The sequence below is a fragment of the Sus scrofa genome, chromosome 15 (assembly GCF_000003025.6).
Source record: "Sus scrofa isolate TJ Tabasco breed Duroc chromosome 15, Sscrofa11.1, whole genome shotgun sequence".
NCBI classification, from domain to species: Eukaryota; Metazoa; Chordata; class Mammalia; order Artiodactyla; family Suidae; genus Sus; species Sus scrofa.
In genome coordinates this window covers 67225828-67247908 of record NC_010457.5, presented here as the reverse complement: position 1 = coordinate 67247908, position 22081 = coordinate 67225828, and the positions used below count along the sequence as shown (strand labels likewise).

The 22081-nt window shown below is 39.7% G+C and overlaps 1 protein-coding gene across 13 annotated transcripts in view; it reads left to right on the top strand.

Moving 5' to 3' along the window:
* RBMS1 (RNA binding motif single stranded interacting protein 1) overlaps window positions 1-22081 on the top strand; it is a 216548-nt gene that overhangs the window by 161519 nt on the left and 32948 nt on the right. For all 13 annotated transcript variants that reach the window (XM_003133427.6, XM_005671870.3, XM_005671869.3 and 10 more), the window contains exons 3-4: window positions 12101-12159; window positions 17317-17408. In XM_003133427.6, the coding sequence (XP_003133475.3) occupies window positions 12101-12159; window positions 17317-17408 (151 nt within the window). The remainder of the gene's footprint in view (window positions 1-12100; window positions 12160-17316; window positions 17409-22081) is intronic.

The following is a 22081-nucleotide window of genomic DNA, read 5'->3' as shown; positions in this document are numbered from 1 at the left end:
ACCATCAGACTAGCTCAGTCACTTGTTTAGCTAGTTACCCACTCATCCAAACCACATTTCCTCTTCCCAGATGTCCTTGTCTAATCCACCAGCAAATAATGATTTTTATTTAGCTCAAAGCAAAATATACTTTGTAGCATTTCTGAGCAACCTTGACTTCCTCACTACTCCCCAGGGTAGAAAGAGCAAAAGTTTCACCATGGGTGTCTTCCTGGGAAGGACTTCTCTGGTGCCTGTTCTTTTCACCAGTCTCTCTATCCAGTCCATTCTGGAATTTTGCTTTAGCTCCATAAGCCTTACCTGCCTTTCTAGAATCTAGGTTTTTTTTGTTCTTTTAAAGAATGGGAATGATATGTCCCCTTTCCATTAGCGCCTCTCCTATGATGCAAGATTTCTCAAAACAACAAGATTGGGAAATCCTGATTATGTCATGTAAATAAGAAGTACTTTTAGCCCCAGTCTTTATTCACAGCACTCATACTTGTACATTCTGGAAGATGCAGCAAATTTAAGCTATCATGAGAGAGAGAGTCTTATTACCTTCATTGAAATATGGAAATTTTGTGAAACTGATACTAAAGTAATTTAACAGCTTTTGGCTCACTTTGGCTCCATTTTTTTTTTTTTTCCCACATAAAGATAATTCTTCTCTGATTTTCTTAAGCTTTAAGATTAGAAATTTTTAGAGCGGTATTGCTCTGTCTTTGGAATGATTGCTTATCTTTATCTGCAGTGTCTAAGGATAGTCTTATTTGGAGCAGATCAGTAGGAAACCAGCATTGGAGCCCTATTTATCCTTTTCCATTAGATCCGCCCTGAAGAGACGTGACCATTGTCACGAGTGACCCTTGAATGAAACATCTAAGTTTAGAAACATCAACTGTGCTGGCAGGCTACATTAGCATTCCCTTGCCTATCCAGCCCAAGTGTATTTTTTACTAATGATACATTTGTATCACATCCCCAGATTTCTTAGAACTGAAGTGAGTAAAATAGATATCATTTTCCTTTTCTGTCTGTTCTTCACACCGGCTTTTCAAGGTCGTGGGGCAGTCAGGATTTATTACTTTAGAAAAGGATGGCCTGACAGCATTTGGAAATCAATATGCTGGTGCCATGTTCTGGATCAAAGCCAACATTCGTGTTCAGTCTAGGAAATGTCCAATTTGACTCCTGCCGTTTTCAGCTCATGTCAGAATCAGGAGAAATTTCTAGGTAGTTTGCACACTCCGTTTTAATAGTTTCAGATAACCCTCTTTGCTTCAGAGAGTACGTTTACTTTTACTCTCTGTCACGTTGTTCTTGTTTTGAATGAAGCAGGCCTTGATGATTTTCGGTGTTGGAGTTTAATACATTCAGTTTCTACAGACTCTGACACAGTTCTCTGTTACTGGGTGTGTGTGTGTGTGTGTGTGTGTGTGTAAGAGTTCTAGTTTTTCTTTTAAAAGGAGTAACAAATTTAGAGATATTTGAAAAGTAACCTAGGAACTAAAATTCTTCTTAGTTTTTTGGGTTTTTTTCCCCCAACAACCTTTTACAGTTGTCTTTTTGGTAGCAACTTTTAATTCCATGTTAAACTCCTAAATTACTTTACTTCCTTCATTTGTTTTTATAAGCTAAATTAGGATAAAACACAAGGCCGTGTTCATTTTTCAAGGCAGAATGTATTTCCCTTCTCTCCACAACTGCCAACTTCCCTCAATTCCCCACAACAAATACTCTAAGGGGAAAAAATTTGTATTGCATGTTTTGGTTTCATTCATTCAAACAGTACATATTGAGGGGTTTCACTATGCAAAGAACCGTACTGAAAAGCAACTATAGAAATGATAGGCATACGCTTTCTCAGCATTTTGTGGCTCAGAATCATGTCATTGTGAAGGTGAGGTGTGTAATGCAGCTTAGTGCTCTCCAGTGGTAAGAATTAGAAGTGCCTTTATTCAAGATAATTGGGGGTGGGGTGGGAAGGAGAAAAGGTTAACATTTATTGCTGCCAAATATCTGTGATGTGTCAGCATGCCCTGGCCCCCGAACTGCAGTGCACAAGGCAGATGATGTCACAATATCATGCCTTTAGGGGGTAGGTGTTTTAAGTCAGGGCATTGAGGCCAGGCACCCGCACCAGAATCACAGGGCTGGGCAGAGGCTGAACCAGCACTTGAGGAGAGGTCTCCTGCTCTTGACAACTCTCTCTGCTTTCCAATACAACATTGTCTTCCTTCTCATAGAGGAAGTGTTATATCAGCATGAGGGTGAGATTGTCAAAGCAAGGAAAATACATTGTAGGTTTTGGTGGGAGAAGAAGAACATTTTTTTAATGCTCTATCATTGTCAGTTCATAAATTGAAGTCAGAAATGAAAGACCATTTTATATAATTGGATTGCCTTTATTTTAACAGTTAGACATTAATCAGTGTTTTGAGACTTTTCAGGACTCATTTTTATGACAGATAAGCTACACTTTACTTGCAGAATTCTGGGTTCCGTTTCCACCAAGTCTTATTTTCCTCTGACCTGTTAGTACCTGGAAGCACTAATTTGGGTTTGGCCATCTGTGACTCTCCATCCATAAATGCTATAGTATGGTGAGTTGTGGTAAAAAATATTGTCATAAGATAATGTCAGTGACCCTTTGTGTGCTGTGTGCTCTTAAAAATCCATGAAATGGTATTAAGCTACTTTACTTTGATTGCAGATCATAATAGACTGGATACTAAGCTATAATAGCAAGTCTATATAATAAATCAAATGCTTTCTAGTGTGCTTTTTACTTAGGAGATATAAGTTTTTCATGGAATATGGCAAAAAATAATGCATCTTAGTCCTTTCTAATGAGGTAGTTTTGTTTGTTTGTTTGTTTGTTTGTTTGTCTTTTTGCCATTTCTTGGGCTGCTCCTGCAGCATATGGGAGGTTCCCAGGCTAGGGGTCTAATCGGAGCTGTAGCCGCCAGCCTACGCCAGAGCCACAGCAACACGGGACCTGAGCCGCGTCTGCAACCTACACCACAGCTCACGGCAACGCCGGATCATTAACCCACTGAGCAAGGTAGGGATTGAACCCGCAACCTCATGGTCGGATTCGTTAACCACTGCGCCACGACAGGAACTCCCTCTAATGAGGTAGTTTTAATGTTCATTCTATATGAATTATTTAGTTCAAGCCATACATGCAATAATGTTACTTTTGTGTAGCATTTATAATAGATTCGCTGTGCCAGCAGGAATGTTCAAAAGGCAGAGTAGCAGGAATGGTTCTGCATTTAGTCAGAAGAGGTTATATTTATCCCAAATCTGGGTATAAATTACCCATTTTATCTGTATTCTGAAAGGATGTGTTTATCTTAAAATTTCAATGTTACAAAAAAAAAACTAGATATGTAGATGTATATATTTTCTCCAGAAAAAATGTGATAACTTTGTCCCAAAGCTTCTGTAGTTTATTCTCCATCAGCTCACATGCTATAAAGCAGCCAGCCAAGCCAAGGGTTGGACCACTCGAGGATGGTGTGCACTTTTGCTCAGTCATCTCTAAACTGCAAGTACCAAGTCTGGGGCTGGGGTTACAATTCCCTGTCCTTTCCAGAATAGTTCAGAAAAGTGAATTATGGTGATTCCTGTTCTCCATCTCCTCTGTCTTCCCAGGCTTTCCATTGCACAGAGACCATGGATTAATTTTTTCAGATGTCGAGTGAAAGCATTCAAGGCTAGTTAAAAGAAGTCCTCTGTCTTAAAACTTTCTCAGCCTTTAGAATCTTTCCATTCATCTCCTAGCTTTCCTCATCCCCCCATTTTAACTTCTTAAACTGCAGTGTTAGTGCTTGAGTACAAAAAGTTTAAAAAAAAAAAAAAAAAAAAAAAAAAAGGAGTTCCTGTCGTGGCTCAGCGGAAACGTATCTGACTAGCATCCATGAGGATGCAGGTTCGATCCCTGGCCTTGCTGAGTGGGTTAAGGATCCAGCATCACCATGAGCTGTGGTTGTAGGTCACAGATGCGGCTCAAATCTGGTGTTGCTGTGGCTATGGCGTAGGCTCGCGGCCACAGCCTCAATTCAACCCCTTGGCTGAGAACCTCCATATGTCGAGGGTGCGGCCCTTTAAAAAAAAAAAAGGGAGAGAGACTAAAAGAAAAGAAAAAAGAAAAAAATCTCTTTCTGCTATTTCTAGCCATAAGATTTTCATTAATCTTACTAAAATCTTTCTTTCATCATTTTATTCTGCAGTTGCAAAATCTCCAGCCACATTCTGTTCCCTGACTCCTTTTCCTAGAACCCAAGGTCCTATAGGGTCTTTTCAGGCTTGGTTTTCATTACTCCCACACAGCTTACATTAGACAGATTCTTTTGTTTATTGTCCTCCATGGCCTGCCTGAATTTCTGTTTTCCCCAAAGTCTTTCTTGCTGAACTTGACCTTCATGCTATGTTTATGCTTCCTTTATGTAGCAATCATCATACAGGATCTCAATGTTCTTATTTTTTCATGTTATAAACTCCTTATATCTCCCCAAATTATCCCCCCCCCCTCGACATCTTACGTATTTTCATAAGCCTTTGGTGAAGAGCATGCTGGAGACGTGCTGTAAATATGTGTGGCTTGAATTCTGGGTCTGCCCTCTTTCTTGACTGTACTTGCCTTTCCTGTAATCCATTCACCTGTAACACCAGGTTTGTCTTTGACCTTTAGAACTATGGCAGCTTTTCCTGCCAAGAATTTTCCCCCTTCCAGCCCCAACTCCCATTCCGGCCGCATTAGATGCAGCTTCCAGTTCTGTCCCAGGTATCAGGAATCGTGTAAAGCACACCCATCCATCCAGCACAAGTGGAATGGCAGTTATCGAACGTAAGAGTTAGGCCAAAACGACTAGAATTTAAAATGGAATTTTTTCCTATACCTTTACTCTTTGTGTATCTTGGAAGTCTAAGAGAAACACTGAAAATCTTCAAGGCCAAAAAGGTGAAATCTGACAAAATCTGTCTGATATTGACTTTGCCTAATTTTAACAGTTCCACGTGTTTTGTACCTCATTGTCAAATGCTTACCACTTGCCATACTGAGTAAATGAAGAAAATAGAACCAGCTCAATCATTCAAGGTAGTGAGAATTCAGAATAAACATGGATAAATGACTTTTTCTATTTTAGGCCTCATCATTGAACAAACTTTTCTATTAGCAAAATAAATGTAAGTTATATCTTCTTTTCCTTCCCCTGTTAGAAGAGTTAAAACAAATTGTAGGAAATCCTCCTGTACTGGGATCCCACTGAAAAGATGAAGCTGCAAAAAAAGCAAGTTGGAAAACAGCATATATAGCATTATCTTTGTGGGGGTACGTGCATGTGGATTTTTTTTCTTTTCCCCCACAAGTGTTTTGGCTCATAGTTCCCAAATCCATTCCCCCCAAATAGATTCAGGAGTTACTCCTTTTAAGCTTTATTTTGTTTCATTTTTTAATTTTTATTGAAGTATAGTTGATTTATAATGTAATTTCTGCTATACAACAAAGTGATTCATTTACTCATGTACACATATCCATTCTCTTTCAGATTATTTTCCCACATATATTATTGCAGAGTACTAGGTTCCCACATATACTATACTAGTACTTGCAGAGTACTAGGTAGAGTTCTCTGTGCTGTACAGCAGGTCCCTGTTGGCCAATCATCCCATATACCTCATTGTGCTTATGCCAATCCCAAACCCCCAGTTTATCCTTCCCACCCCCCCCAACCTGTTCCCCTTGGTAATCGTAAGTTTTTCAGAATCTGTGAGTCTGCTTCTGTTCTGCAAATAAGTTCATTTGTATCCTTTTTAAAGATCCCACATATAAGTGATATCATTTGGTATTTGTCTTTCACTGTCTGATTAACTTTACTTAGTATGATTATCTCTGGCTCCATCCATGTTTCTTCAAAAGGCATTATTTCATTCTTTTTTATGGCTAAGTAGTATTCCATTGTGTATATGTGCCACATCTTCTTTATCCACTCCTCTGCTGATGGACATCTAGGTTGTTTCCATGTCTTGGCTATTGTAAATAGTGCTGCAGTGAACTTGGAGTGCCTTTTAAGCTTTAAAACCAGCCATACCTCCTCCTCACTGATGGATTTGTCCTCTTGGGCCTCTTATTCCAAATGGAACAATGTATCTACACAGAAAGTCAGGTAAAAACTTTCTGAAGGTTATCAGCCTTAGAGACTTCAGAGACTTTAGCAGTTACAGAGTTTGCCCTCATCCTCATGCCACTTGTTTGAAGCTGTGCACAGTCACAGTGGGAATTGCTTTCAACCTTTAGAACATTCTGTGGTTGGTGACCAAAGTTTCTGCAAATCAACATGGTTGGCCAAAGTAAACTTCTGCCTCCCTTTTTTGCTACTTAATAGCCACATAACCTTTACTGCGTTCCCTAGTCCCTTTGCTCCTCAATTTCACATTTATAATGTGAGAATAAAACTTCACTTACTCAAAAGGATGTTGGTGCATGATATAAAATAAAAGCTATGTAAATGTAAGCTGTTACTTCCCCTGAATTAGCTCACTAGGTCATCGGCTTTCCAATGTGGATGCTGATTGTGTAGGCACATAGTCAGAAGTTTTGTTTGGGTTTTTTTCTCATTTCAGTATCCCGTCCCTCCTCCTTGCTGATTACTGTCATTTGCACAGGCCCAGCCTGTCTCACAGGATGCATTAAGTTGCTTTGTCCTTCAGAGGTAGTTCAGCAAGTAAAACTAACAAAAGCAATCATCCTGTATGCATGAACAATGTTCCACCCTTTTTCAAACTGAAAATATTGGTTTTGGGGAGTTCCCACCAATGGATTAAGAATCCAACTGCAGCAGCTCAGGTCACTGCAGAGGTGCAAGTGATCCGCGACCCAGCTCACTGGGTTAAAGGATCCAGCATCCTGCAGTATAGGTTGCAGCTGCGGCTTGGATTCAATCCCCTGGCCTGGGAACTTCCATATGCCACAGGTACAGCCATAAAATGGAAAAAAATAATCAGCTTTTATGTTATACATGTACACTTTTTTCTTACTGTTGTTTTCCACACACTCATTGCTTTTTTCAGTTTAGTGTTGTTCATAAAATAAACTAACACAAACAATGCCTATGACCCCACGGTGCCTTAAATGCATTTATAGCTGGGATGACCAATATTAAAATAAACTCATCAACCCTTATCGCCATCTGTTGGTGGTGGTTGGAATGAACTCCATTCTCCAGAGCCTTGGCTTATAATGGGCAATGTTTCTAAAGCTGCAAGTTCCGGGCGGGGATGGGGGGTGAGGGGTGGGGTCTGTGCACACATCTTTAATCGCACATTGGACGGAGTCTGTAAGGATATGTATCAGTCTATCTTACGTGCATATCCAGGATTCCAGTTGATTTAAATATTTTAGCCTACTTTTCTGTCATCTTATTGCAACAGATTTGTATTTCTTTTGTAATTATGGTAAGTTATCAAAAAGGTAGAATTTATAAGGACCTGAGTGATGAGGGGCAGAGTAGAAGATCAAGCTTTATTTTACTAAGTGAAAACTAAAATATATATAGATTTAATATTCTAGCAGATAAAAGAAAAAATGGAAATGGGGGCGAAATGACAAAAGCTGCGGTGTAAGCAAAAGAAATTTTGGTCCATTCTAAGCAAAAGGTTTTTTATCAGACAAGTTCACTTGGACCAAGTGAAGGTTTAACTGTGACTTTTTACTTGTTATCGTCTCCCTTTGAAATTCTCATTTTTTGTAGTCATGTTTCTTAATTACTCTTTATCCCTTTGCTGTCAGATCTTCCTCTGGAGTGGATTATCTGCTCTTAGCAAAGTGTATTATATTCTGGGTAGCCAGGATTGTGGGTGTGAGTCTTGTTGCTTTGAAGCTGGGTAGAACCCAAAGAATCTTCATAGTCACATTTTCCCCATGTTCTTGGAGTGTGAATTCTGCCAGTCAGGAGGCCTCTCTTCTCCCAATATTCCATGTGTCTCTGTTATTCAGTGATTTTTTTTTTTCAAACTAAGTTGTAAACAGGGACAGGGGAGGTAGAAATCTGTTTGCTTTATGAATTTTTACCCTCATAGTTGTTATTCTTGCAGGTACTGCTAATCCACGGTAGATTTAGACTAAATGTTACTCATCAATAGTGACTTCTCCTCCTCACCCCCTCCATCCCTTGCCTCACAGTATTAAATCTTTCTGCAGATAAAACTAGCAGAGAGGTTGTGATCACTCTGAACCCTGCAGCCCCCTGTCCTGTTCCTTGAGGTGCCACTTGACAGATGGCTCTTCCCCAGTTTTGAAATCCCTTCTCATGTCATCAGAAGAATTTGTTCGGTACTCCATTCTCACAGCATGACAACTGCATCCGCCACTGAGAAGCTAACTCAGCCAGGGGCTGAGCGGTTTAAAGTATTCCATCTTCCAGGTCAGGAACCTCTATTGTCATGAGAGGCTCTTGTGCTGTGAGCAGTATATGTGAGTAGACGCTCACAGAGGAAGATGTTGTAGGGGAGGAAAATCCTTCAAACCTCTTCCCCCCAGCCCCCAGGTAACTCCAGCGAAGCATCCTCCTGACCCACTGGATGACAGGGACCCAAGATGCAGTAATCACAGAGCAAAAACTGCTTTGCTTTCTAACGCTGAAGTCATGGGCTTTCAGTGTAAACCCGCAAATCATGATGAAAACCACAATAGAAAGTAAAACTGATAAATTTCAGAAATCTCTTTTCTCCTACACACCCCCATCTCTCCTTCAACCCTGACGCACATGTTTATTTCTTGTGTCTAAAACAAACAAACAGGAGTTCCCACTGTGGTACAGTGGGTAAAGGATCCGGTATTGCCACAGCTGTGGCATAGGTCACAGCTGCAAGTCAATCCCTGGCCTGGGAAATTTCATATACCACGGGTGCAGCCAAAAAATAAACAAATAAAAATGAAACAAAAATCTTACTTTGCCTTGAAAAATAAATCTATTACAACCCCTTAATAGAAAAGATCTTCCATTATTTTCCCCTCTCCTTTCATATTCTGAGCATGTAGAGGAAACATTGTTTCTCAAAATTGTATCATAGATAAGTAGTGAAAACTTAAATTTAACAGCTTAGTTTTGAATTTGGGGGTTAGAGGCAAGATTTTAGGCTCAAAACTTCTGTGAACTTTTGTTTTCTACTTTGTAAAAATGGGAATAATAGCTATCACATAAGATTGTCGTGAAGTCAGTTCAATAAGGTCATACATAAAAAGTACCTAGAACTTAAGTAGAAACTGGGTAAATGTCATTCCCTTCTTGGTTTCTTACAAAATCACCCACTAAATGATTGAGGAGATTAAAGATGGTCTCATGGAAAAGCTAGTGTTCCAGCAGGTTGTTTGTTCAAGCATAAGTTAGAGAAAGGGGCTATGGAGAGATGTCAGAGCCATGTGTAGAGTGATATTTAAGGCAGACTAATGCAGCAGACAGAGTTGAGAGGAGGCTGAGGAGGAGGAGACAGAGGCAGAGGCAAGAACTGTGATATGCCTTCTGCATGAATGTAGGCACAGTGAAGGGGAGGGATGACTATTGGACACATATCAGAGGCAAAACTCAGAAGAGTTATTGACTGGCTGGATTCAGGAATGGCTGAATTGGTGACGTCTCAAGAACTGGAAGCTTGGCAAAAGATTGGGAATGTGATCATGCTATTAAAAGAAGGAAAAAAAGAGGGAGGGGTGTGTTTGGGGTTCTTTGAGGGGGGAATTTAGAAAATAGTGGGCTTGAGGTATTTCAACTAGATATTTAAGTATCTTAATCAAATATTAAGAGAACCAAGTAAAGAGAGAGAAACAAAAACTAAAGCTTTGGTGGGATTTAAAAAAACCACAAACACCCAGGAAGGAGAAATGGGCATCATCAAAGAAGATGGATTAATTCCGTCCTTGGCACTGGATGTATTTCCTAGGAAAAAGAAGGGTTGAGGACTGACTTTTCAATGTAACGAAAGTACCTGGTTAAGGAGAGAGTGGAGGAAGCTGAATGAGGAAAAAAAAAAAAAAAAAAAAAAACACTGAAGAATGCCCAGAAAGGTGGGACGAGTTCCTAGGAGTGAGAGACCTGGAAGCATAGGTGCAGAAGTAAGGAGTAATTTCAGATGTAGTAAAACCAAAGAGAATGCAGATCAGAAGAGAGTGTGGCAAGGATCAAGTCCCAGTCCTGCCAGAAGGCTCTTTTCCTGCTTCCCACCTCTGCCTCTCACCATGTCTTTCCCAACATTAAGGTGGAGAGCAGAACCAGAGGGTAGAAGGCCAGCGCCTGACCTCCTCCAAACTTGCCTTCTTCTGTATGTTTTACAAAAGACCCTGACCTCAGTGACCTCGAGCAAAGGCTCTTAATCTCAGTGACCCCCTCAATCTCCTTATCTTCCACTGGAGTTATACCAATTTTCTTTCCGACTTTTGGAAAGAGCTGAGGCAGCGATGCAGCCTCAAAGCATTTTCAGCTAAAACATGTGCAGAGGAGAGAGAGCACTGGTAAATAATCAAGCATGTCAATAATCTAGGTAGATAAATGGTTGCTAAAAGGTATTCTTTAAATCACTTATTTTTTTTTCCTGGTTTGCAGATTTATTTATTTATTTATTTACTGTAAGCTTAGTGACCTGTGTTAAGGTTGTTATAAATACTCAGCATCTCTACGGGGAATTGAAGGTGTTTGTGCAGTATTATGCCTCTTAGATGTAATTGTCATTTGAACCTTAAATTATCTTTACTTTCATGCCCAGTTAGTAATCATTTGATTACATGATTACACAGAGTGGAAATTAACAGAGGGAGAGAGGTGGCCCTAGCCATTTGTTTTTTCCAGATAAGTATCTTTCAGCTTGTTCAACACATAAAATAGAAACCTACCACATTTAAAATGTTTCAAAGTGCTATGCAGATACTTCCTCTTCCTAAAACTTTTTTCAAAGAATCTTTTTAGTCCTCAGCAACAACCATAAGAAAGGAATGTTAGAGGAAATCTGAAATTTTTGAAGTAAATATATAGGAAAGTAAAATTTTGGACTTTGCCATGTATATAAATAGGGAAATGGTCTCAGATACCAGAGGTATGTTGTGTGCATTTCCCAAAGACACAGTGAATTTTTAAGAATTAATTTTCAAAGTTTTTTCTTATCTGTTTTTAGAAGACAAACATAGATAGCTGTGCTCTGCATTATAATCTGCTCACTGTGAAGGGACAGGGGGTTGGTCCATATGTTTAAACTCTCCTGCCCCTTTATTTTTGATAGCAGTGCATTCAGTTTTAATGTTCTGAATTTTTTTCCTTCTTCCCCCAACTTCTATCATACATTAAGGAATTTGAACACATCTTTCATTCAAACCACCATAATACTAATAGTTGATTCCTGGTTCATTGTTTTATATTCTTTATTGCCAATTCCTTGCACACATGTGCACACACACACACATTAGTGAGTACACTGTGTAGCTATGACGATGGTATTAAATGAGGTCTTAATAAATTATGTGTAAAGTTATCAAAGTCTAAAGTAAAAAGAGATCTGTTTTAAATAACGTATTTGAATATTTAGATAACACTTCAAGTGTGATCAAGATATGCACACACACGCACCCTTCCGTGATGATCTAGAGCCAGGCGTGGCTGCCTGCAAAAGCAAAATGAGTAGATGTGACGCAAGCAGCTTTCCCGTGATTAGTTCTTAAGGACTGTGTGGATCATCATACTTTCCATTAACAATTCTGTAGCCTTGCCTTTGGCCTTGCATTTGCCCACAGACATAGTATTACTAAAAGAAGCTTTTCTTTTTTTTTTAAATCTCACATTCCATTTTTTGGTCCCAAGATTATCGGGTATGAACCTGATTCCTCAAAGCTAAGCATCAAACTATATCCAAAGATTTAATTGAGAAGCCTAGCCATTCCCTTTCTTTAATTTAGTTTGCATTTAGAATTCTCACTTCCTATTCCCTAGTAAAGCACATTTTGTACTTTAAAAGTTGCAGATGTTTGATAAGTGTGTGTATCCTCTGGACTTAGACATTAATCGGGGTTCCTCAATTATAACTTATTTTTCTTTCTTTCTTTCTTTTTTTTTTTTTTCTTTTTTAGATATGGGAAAATCGTTTCCACGAAGGCGATTTTGGATAAGACAACAAACAAATGCAAAGGTATGTTTCTTTGGCTGATGGTTTGCTAAATCATAGCTTTAGAAAAATAATGGAATTTTAAACCTGATCTTTTGGTTTCAGAAACGTCCATTTTACTAAAAACCAAATCTTACATGTCACCTAGGTTCTGTCTTGCACGGTGTTAGCATATTGCTTACGTCTGTCCCTGGTTGAGTTTTGGCTGGAAAGCCAGCAGCAGCCAGCCATTTGCCAGAATCCCAGATCTGACACCAGGGGAGTTAACATGCAAAATACTGGCTGGCATTTATCCCCTGCTTTTAAAAGGGGAGTAGAGTTAGAAAATAGCTTTTCTTTCCTGAGCCTGAGGAGATTAGAGCTGCTTACTGAAGACCATTGGACTGTACTAAAGAACTGAAAAGATTACATATTGTGCAAATTGGCTCTATTAATTAGAATAGAGTAGTTTTAAGCAGTACTTAATTACATGTTTCAATACTCCCAATTGTTCTCTGCTGAATGCCTGTTGACAATATTGGCAGCAGGGAGGAGAGAACCATTTTCACTGACCAAATTGTAATAGGGAGGGGAGGTCATACGCCCCTTTGAAATATGCTGCTGCATTAATTTGATGCACTGACCTTCAGTTTTCCGTGTAATTAGGATGAGCTCATCTGGCTCCATGAGCTGGAAGAGGAGGCGTCTACAGTAGGCAGCACTGATGCTCCGTGGTTCTGACTTTTAATGATCCAGCATCTTAACAATAGGCATGTGATTTCTAGGAAAGGGGAAGAATGGAGTCAGCTGACTTTGAGTCTAACTACTGACCCCATGAATTGAAATAAGGTTGACAGGAATAGGCAGAGAAGGCAAATCTCCTCATTAATTAGACCCCAGTTTTTCAAGTAGTGGTGACGGCTGTGGCACGGAGCACAATCTGAAAAAGGCAAAGAACGCAAATGAACCCTATGGTATGGTAGGGCCTGGCCTTAGAAGCCAGCCGTTTCCTTTCATCTAGACTTGAAATGATTCATTGTATTTCTGTCCTTTCTTCAAAGCTCCTGAATTTAAAGGAGCTATTGTGGCAAAAAGCTAAGCCCATGTTTAATCAACATGGCACATTAAGGCAGTTTTGCCTTGGGACAGTGAATAGAGCAATGCTTTATGTAGAGTGGTACTCAATTAATATTTAAGTGAATTGAACTAGAGAGAGTCAAATTGTAGACTTAGTTACCAGATTAGTCTTGTTTAGCAGGTTTTTAAATGACTTGGGTAAGCAGGGACACAGAAGAAAATCTTTTGGTTTTATAAGAAAAAATAGACTCCTGCAGGCATAAAACAGGAAGCTGACCTCAAGCACTTGTTTCAAACCAGGAGAGAAATCGCAGTAGACAGGTGGTTTTATAGTCTTACCCTACCTTTCTTCCTCCTCACTCCACCCCATCCCCCCAAAAAAGAAATCTTACACAGCAGATCAGTGTGTTAGAAAGCAGAGCTGCCCTAATGCAGTGCGAGAGAGCACCTAGAGCCTCCCTGGTTGAGTTCTCCGCCCCACCACTACACCAGACCCTGCTGTGGTCCACTCTGCTCGGATGAGATACTATTGCCTAGAAACCAAAATTCTGTGAAAATGCTCAAAACTATCTAGAAAAAGTATGAGTAAAAAAAAAATACTAATGCTACATCTAACATCTTGGCATCACACAAACCCTTGATAGTTGGGAAGGGTCCAAAGAGAAGTGGAGCGATTTGGGGAGCTTCCAAATAAGGGTAGGGATCATTCAGAACTGATTTTTGATACATCTCCTAAAGACTTTCTCCTTTAAATCAAATCTCAGAAGAGACTGCCTTGTGTGTGTGGACAGTGATTAAAAAAAAAAAAACTTCTACGCTTGTGTCACACAATAAGAGGAAACAACAGCAGGTACCTGGTGTGTGGGTGAGTGAGTGAGTGAGGCGGGAGAGTAAGCACAAATGGGTTTATGAAATTCTGGAAGTGAAAATGAAATAATACACCATAGCTCGTAGTAAAGACAGATAAGATTGTTAATCACATTAGAGGTAACTTGAGAAGGTAGGTAGGTGGCTGGGTGGATGGATGCAGGTCGTGCTGAGGAGATCACGAATATAAATGAAAAGTGCTTATGTTATAGACTAACTTGTTGAGATTGAACAGATGAAAGAATTTCATACCTGGAAATGAGAGACCTTAGAGGTCATAGAACTCTTTTTTTTGTCACAAAATGTATTTTGGAGCCTTTATCCAAAAGACAAAATTGAGCTGAAGGGAACATTGCTCTGAATAACATATTGCTTAGTTTTCGCATTTAAAAACTCACTATTCAGGAGTTCCTGTCATGGCTTAGTGGTTAACAAATCTGACTAGGAACCATGAGGTTGCGGATTCTATCCCTGGCCTCGCTCAGTGGGTTAAGGATCCTACGTTGCCTTGAGCTGTGGTGTAGGTCGCAGATGCAGCTCAGATCTGGCATTGCTGTGGCTCTGGCATAGGCTGGTGGCTATAGCTCCAATTAGACCCCTAGCCTGGGAACCTCCATATGCCTCAGGAGCAGCCCTAGAAAAGTCAAAAAGACCAAAAAAAAAAAAAAAACCTCGCTATTCAGTTGCTTTACTGCATTTCAATTTTCGTCAGTTTTTAGCCAACAAAAGGCATTTAAATGCTTTCCAACAGTGTGATATGTGGCAGTTCAGGGCAGAAAAATAAACAAACAAACAAATAAATAAATAAATAAAGCAAGCTCACCAAGGGTTGCTCACATCCCTGATTGCTTAATTATCAGTGCTTACAGAGTTGCATATCAGACCAAACACACACACACACACACGCATACACACATGCAAACACACACACATCTGCAAATGCACATGCACACAACACACACATAAAATGGGTGAGGATAAATCAGACCACAGAGAAAGTAGTAGTAAGAGTAGGAGACTCCACTTCATTACAGAAATGGCCCTGTATTTCCTAGTTGCTGAAGCAAAAATAGAAAACATACCTAGTCCTGTGATTCAGCAGTTACCGCGTGGAAGAAAATCCAAGAAGCAGGAGTACTATGACTGGTCCTGGTCCTAAGCCCTGAGAAGGATGCTCCTGGGGATCCAGTGAGAGGAAGCTGTGTTAAGTAGTGAATCCCACATTCTGTGTACATATTATATTGCAAAACCCATAGGACCTATAAAACTCATTTATATACTCTTATATGTACTTGAAAGGAATATAAGAAAAAAGAGCATAAGGTTGCCTGCTCACCTGTTATATTTGTTTTCAGCAAATATTTATGAAATACCTGCATAGTAGGAGTTTGAAGAAGGCCAGAAAAGGATGTAAACTAAAAATGCAACCATTATGGATTTTTCCTAAGAAAATAACAGACAAAATAATAGTCATAGTACCTGAATGGATAGAAACGTCAACAACGTTATTAACATCAAATTTTGAGATCTTTTGTTTATTGTATGTTATTGACCACAGCAAAGTTAAGAAGGAGGTCTTAAATCTCCAAGTACGAGAGTGAGTATGTGTATGCCTGTGTGTGTGTCTTCTTAGCGGGTTGCATGTTAGCGTTAACAACACATTTCTTTAAAAGAAAAAAAATCCCAAATATGTTTAACCTAATTTCTAACCTGGCTGTTGAATAGCATTCTCTGCTTTTACCTGGGTCAGCCTCTTCTTTTTCTTCCCAACCTGGCTATTTTTCCACTGTCGAAATCAAATTAAGCCTTATTCCAGTCCAATTCCAAGAAATAGAAGGAAGCTGCTTCTTGTTTCAGCTTTGACTCTCATTTCTCCTAAAACATCTATTTCTGTAATCGATAGTCTAGTCCACTAATGTTGTTACCAGGTGGTATTTCTGCTACTAATATTGCACACCGACCTTTGGACTCCTTATGAAGTTTCCCTGTGGTTTTGTTGATGTGTCTAATTGTTTTGACACTAGTTCCTTCCTGTCCAAATTACTGTAGCTTTATAATGTCCATAAATAAATGATAGAGTTGGCCCCTCTTCTGTGCAACCTCCAAACAGGGCTTTTGTTTTTCAAAACATCCATACTCATTGAAATTAATTTGAGAATAGGTTTGAGTTCCAAGAAAATCTCTGCTCGTATTTTTCCCTGGTACCCCGATCTTTTAAACAAGGTGCTAAATATAATTGAGCCTTTTTTCAATAACTTGAGTTATCACAGCCATTGCCTAGTTTAACACAATGATGCTTATGGGATCAGGGGAGGTTGAGGGAGCTGTTGCTCTTAAGAATGCTGCATAAAGCCTGTAGTTTCCCCTCTGCATTGGTGGCTGTTAGTCTTCACTACTAGATACCATCCATTTGATTATTTTGTATAGCAGCCCTACCCTCAACCTGACCCTCTTTTTTTCTCTAATTTCCTGCTTTTGATTTGTTGTGGTCAGGGCAGAGATAGCTGACCAGCTTATTTAAAATGTTTGAAAAGCTGTGGATGAATAACCTCCCATGACCGCTCTTAGGAGGTTATTTGTTTGTTTGTTTGTTTTCCTCTGTTTTATTTTAGACTATAGGACATGAATTGCTGAAGCAGGTATTTTGGATTTCTGGAGCCATTTTTCCCCACTTTCTTTATTTTGAAGGGAGGTCAAAAGCTGTATTTTAGGTAAATAAGTAATGATATTTTTAACCAAGTTCTGAGATTTAGATTATTTCATTTTGGGGCTATCTAATAGTTATACTTAATTTATGTGAAACACTAAGTGTTGTCTATGGAATAAACATACATTTGTAAGCTTTGTGGGATGACCCCATTTTTCTTACCAAATTATTAAAACTGGTACTGCTCTGAAGTTGTTCTTTTTCCTTTTTTTTTTTATAAGCTTAATGTCTTAACCCCCCCCCCCCCCCCGCCCCAGTAAGTATAGGACACCTAAGAAAAAGATCTGGAAAAGGAAAACACTGGTTTCTTTCCTCTTATTCTTTTTTTTTTTTTTTTTTTTTTTTTTTAACTTGGAAGGGACACTTGACTAGCCCATGATAGACGGCAGGGGAGGACAGTGAGGAGGATGCTGTGGTAAAGCTTGAGACCTGTCAGGACACCAGGGCTTTCACTTCTGTCACCTACATTGGAGACCAGACGGAGCCATCCTTTTCCTCTTTACAGAATCATAAAATAATGGCTTAAACACTAAATGTGTTTTGCATTTCAGGTTACGGTTTTGTCGACTTTGACAGTCCTGCAGCTGCTCAGAAGGCTGTGTCTGCCCTGAAGGCAAGTGGGGTTCAAGCTCAAATGGCCAAGGTGAGTTGAGAGCCGGTACTGTTGCACTGGGCCCAGGCTTTGGTTCTGAAGCCAGACATGTGGTTTTTCCTGTCACCATTTTCATTCTCCCTCGTCCCAGGGAGCTATGATTACCCATGGTCACTTGTCCCCTACCTTCACATCCTCATTAGATGTTGTGCCAAAGACAGTTCCTACGTGTGAAGGATTTTACAACCGTATACAGTGTTACATAGCTGATTATGTAATAACCCTGTATGTAAGTGGAGAAATAGCACCCGATTTCTTCAGGTAATCAAGTACTTGTGGACTGAAACTCTGTACTATTTTTGGCAGGGTGGGTGTGTTAAACTTGGTGTTTTATTATTTATGTGTGTATTTACTTAGTTTTTCTGAAGTATAGTGGATTTACAATGTTGTGATAAATTCTACTATACAACAAAATGATCCAGTTATACATATACACATATCCATTCTTTTTCAGATTCTTTTTCCATAGTGGTATTTATGCTCCAGTCTTTAATTACTACCTAAATGTAAACTTGAGTTGTATCATACTTAGTGCCCACAATGCCCTTATTAAGACACTCATATAATTATGTACATGGTTTTTTTCCATTTATGGTTCTTGAATTGCTCCGGGAAATATTTTCAAGTTTGCAACTTGGCAGTTTGATATTTTATATATTCTTTTCAAAAGATCCCTAATTTTATATCATCTGGTTTCTTAAAGTACAAAGAAAAGTAATTTTGTGCTGTCCTCTGCTACTATTCAGAAAATAGTAGCATGTGGTCATTCCCTAAGGAGCATTCCTATTTCCAGAAGGAAAGATTTATGGGAGTTAAAGGACTCTAGTAGAGCTAAGTTATCTGCTAAGACCTTAAGGCTATTGAGGGACATATAATGCAGCTACCAAGATAGAGATTTACCTTGACTAAAAGAATCAAAATGAGTAAAGATTTCAGGAATTAACAAAAGGAATCACCTTTCTAAAGTAATCGTTGACTTTTAATAATTTTAAACCTTCTGATTGAGCTGGACTTATTTTAGATTTCTTTTGAACTCCAGACTAAGGCCTTCAGTAGAAACTGTAAATATTTAGCACCATGATTTTTAGATTATCTGTCCCTAATATTGGAGCAATTTCCTGTGACTTTGTTGAAAGATGCTGATTGTGAGACTTTAAATATATTTAACTGTGAATATACAATACCCATATTGTATAATGATTTACAGAATGTTCGATATGCCTCTGTAAACAATGGGTAGCCACACATTTTCTAAGCAGGACTTTTAAGGAACCATCAGAAAAGATCTCTAATTTTGCCTCTGTTCTGTCCATTTCCTCTCCTCTGGGAAGCTCCTGTTCTTCCTCTCATGGATAAAATCTAGGACAGGTCCCATGACTTTTATGGCAACTGTCATTAGTTTGGAAAGTCCCTTCAGTTGCTCCTTTCATTTCCGATCTTTCTGGCTAATCTTTTTCAGTAGAATGCCTCTTGATTTTTTTCATATCCAAACTTCATGGAATGTAATTGTCTTTCAGTACATTTTCAGCCATTCTGTATGTATTTACACCAACCCCAACACAATATTTTAAATAAGGCATTTAAGAAGTAAGTCTCAAGTTATATTCCAAATAGTTTGTAAAATGTCAGAATCATGTAGAGGTTTTGAAAACTTTGCTGAGAGCACAATCTTGGGTGTTGCTAGTACTAAGAGAAATCACAATGCAGTTGTCTGCTAACAACCATATTGATAATTTGGGGATTAAGAAGTGATGTTTTAGAAGTTCCCGTTGTTGTGCAGCAGAGACAAATCCAACTAGTATCCATGAGGATGTGGATTTGATCCCTGGCCTTGCTCAGTGGGTCGGGGATCCAGTGTTGCCAAGAGCTATGGTGTAGTTTGAAGATGTGGCTCAGATCCCAAGTTGCTGTGGCTGTGGTTTAGGGTAGCAACTGCAGCTCCAATTCAACCCCTAGCCTGGGAACTTCCATATGCCATGTGTGCGACCCTAAAAAGCAAAAAAAAAAAAAAAAAAAAAGATGTTTTAAACGTTTACATGCTACTACAACCCTTTGTTATGCGTATAGAAACACACACACACATACAGATGTGTAACAAATGTCTTTAGTGACATTTTAGGAAATTGCGGGTTGTGATTAGTAGTAATACATTATACTTTTGTTCTTATTTGAAATAAAAGCAGACTCCTGGTTAACATTTTGATGCTGCGTGTCTGACTTTCAAGAACATATTCCCGATAAGTGTGTGATGCCTGTAATGGAAATGTCCCATCCTGTCTGCTTAGAGAATTTTGAGTGCCATAGAACAGGCAAGCTTCTCCCTTCCCACAGCTCTGGTCTGTGCTACATAGTAAGCCTGTTGTGGGATGGGAGCATGGTTAGTTTCTTTCCTGTTTCCCTAGCTTGTATTTTTCCCACTTTTCCTTCAGCTGGCTAGCTGTGGTTTCTGACCCCTCCAGGGTTGGAGCAGTGGTAAAGGGTGGGAAAAATTTCTTGACCTGACAGCTGTGTGATCTGCTGTTGATTTTTCCAGTCAGACAGAGGCTGACGCCTTTCCTCGTAGAATGCTTTGCTCGTTCCCTTTTGGTTTCTTAAACTAGAGAGGATGCGTTTTCAGGCTTTTAGCCTCGGCTCCTGAGAATCAATCAAAGGCTCTGCCTTCAGCCCTTTTCTCCTGGGACCTTCTAGTCCTGCAAGACAGGCTTCCTGGAAGGATCTAATGGAACCCTGTGTGCACAGCCCACATCTGATCTGTTTGCCCCTGTTTGGGAGGGACTAGTTACATCCCAACTGCACCTAGATGCTCTGCCTTTTAGATCCCTCAGGCCCGGGAGTTGCCATCATGGCTCAGTGGAAATGAATCTCACTAGTATCCATGAGGACGCAGGTTTGAAGCCTGGCCTCACTCAGTGGGTTAAGGATCCAGCATTGCTGTGAGCTATGGTGTGGGTCGCAGATGCGGCTTGGATCTGGTGTTGCTGTGACTGTGGTGTAGGCCAGTGGCTACAGCTCTGATTTGACCCCTAGCCTGAGAAGCTGCATGTTGCTGCAGGTGCAGCCCTAAAAAGACAAAAAAAAAAAAAAAAAAAAAAAAAAGGATTCCTCAGGCCTGAGTTAGACTTCGATCCATTATATCCACCAACCTCTGCAAGGCACAGACCAGGCCACCTGAGTGGTCTCTTGAAGCCCACCTTGCTTGACTGGTAGTGAAGGGGGAAGCAGCCCGCGTGGGGGACTCAGAACACATCAGCTGAGCACCCACACCATGTCTCAGCCGGCTCCTCTTCAGACTCTGTTGAGGGGGTCTGGTTTCTCACTCTGGAATGTGGGTGTGCCTCACACCCGTTTTTTGGTGACTTCTGCTGAAACAAAGTTAGAAAGAGGCCTATTTTAACAACCTGCTCCAGGTAATGCGGTGGCCTTATTTAGAGCAGCCCCACGAGCCCTTACCTAGGCATCTTTTCAAAGCCAGTGATAATGAGGAGCATAGCGTATCAAATATATGTTGCTTGAAGAAGTCTTTAAATGCATTTAGTCATGACTGGGTAGAGGTGGGCACTGTATGCCGTGTCAACAGTGCACTTTGAATGCCACCTTTCCCGTGGACTGATAATGAGCTCTGTTCAAAGACCTCCTTAGGTGGCTTGGGACCGTAAATTGGCTAGGAAAAACCATCCCTTCCTATATCATCTGTTGGGAAGGAACAATGCACTAGGGTTCAGAGACGCTGGCGGCATGCCAGCAATCTGCATGTGACGAATTTCTTCAAGTCTCTGTAGAACAACTGAGCTTCCTGGACCTGATTTCTTTTTTATTATGTCATTAAAGTTACAAGAGGTATTTTACATGCTAGAGGGTCCATTGTTCTTTGCTGTGGAACCATGGATTTGAGTATTTGGAGCTGACTTAACCCCTTTATGCTGTCTGGATAAAGGAGCACCTGACATGTACCTTTTGCAGAGACGAATTTTAAAAGTTGAGGTCTGGCTCCCATGTTTGGGTGATAAGGGACCCATCACTGTCCACTTTTCTCTAGTGAATTAATCCAGATACTATGAAGTTTTGAAAATTCATATTGCCGCGTATTAAAGGCTTGCTTTCTTACATAATCAGAAAAAGTTAAGGGGCATTCTTCTAAGGGCATCTGGAGGGTGAGGGAGAATGTAATGTTGTTTAACACTTTGGCTGCCTAGGTTGAAAAAAGACTCCACAAATTTGCAAAATTGAATTGTAAAATAATTGGTGTGGAGAACATTAGACAGCAGTGATTGTTTCTTATTCATGTTTTAATTTCAGTGCCTTGCTTAGTACCTAGCATACGCTAGATATTGAATGTTTGTTTTGTTGATGAATTAAGAAGCCAAATAAGCAGGAGAAAAACTTAGCAACTTGGGCATATATGGAGAGTCAAGAATGGGATGTTTAAAACATATTTATTGAGCTTTGTACACTGATCAACTATATCAAAAGGTTTTCCAATAAGCTAAAGGTCGTTCCCCTTTGTGATAAACTTGGCTTTTGTTTCAAATGCATGCATTTTTCAAAATAAAACTCAGAATCTATGAAAAGAAGGAAGAAACCTCAGATAATGAGCTAAAAAAGATGTAAAACTCAAGTCAGCCTTGGTGATACCTGTTAATAGAGTGACTTCTGTAGACCTTTCA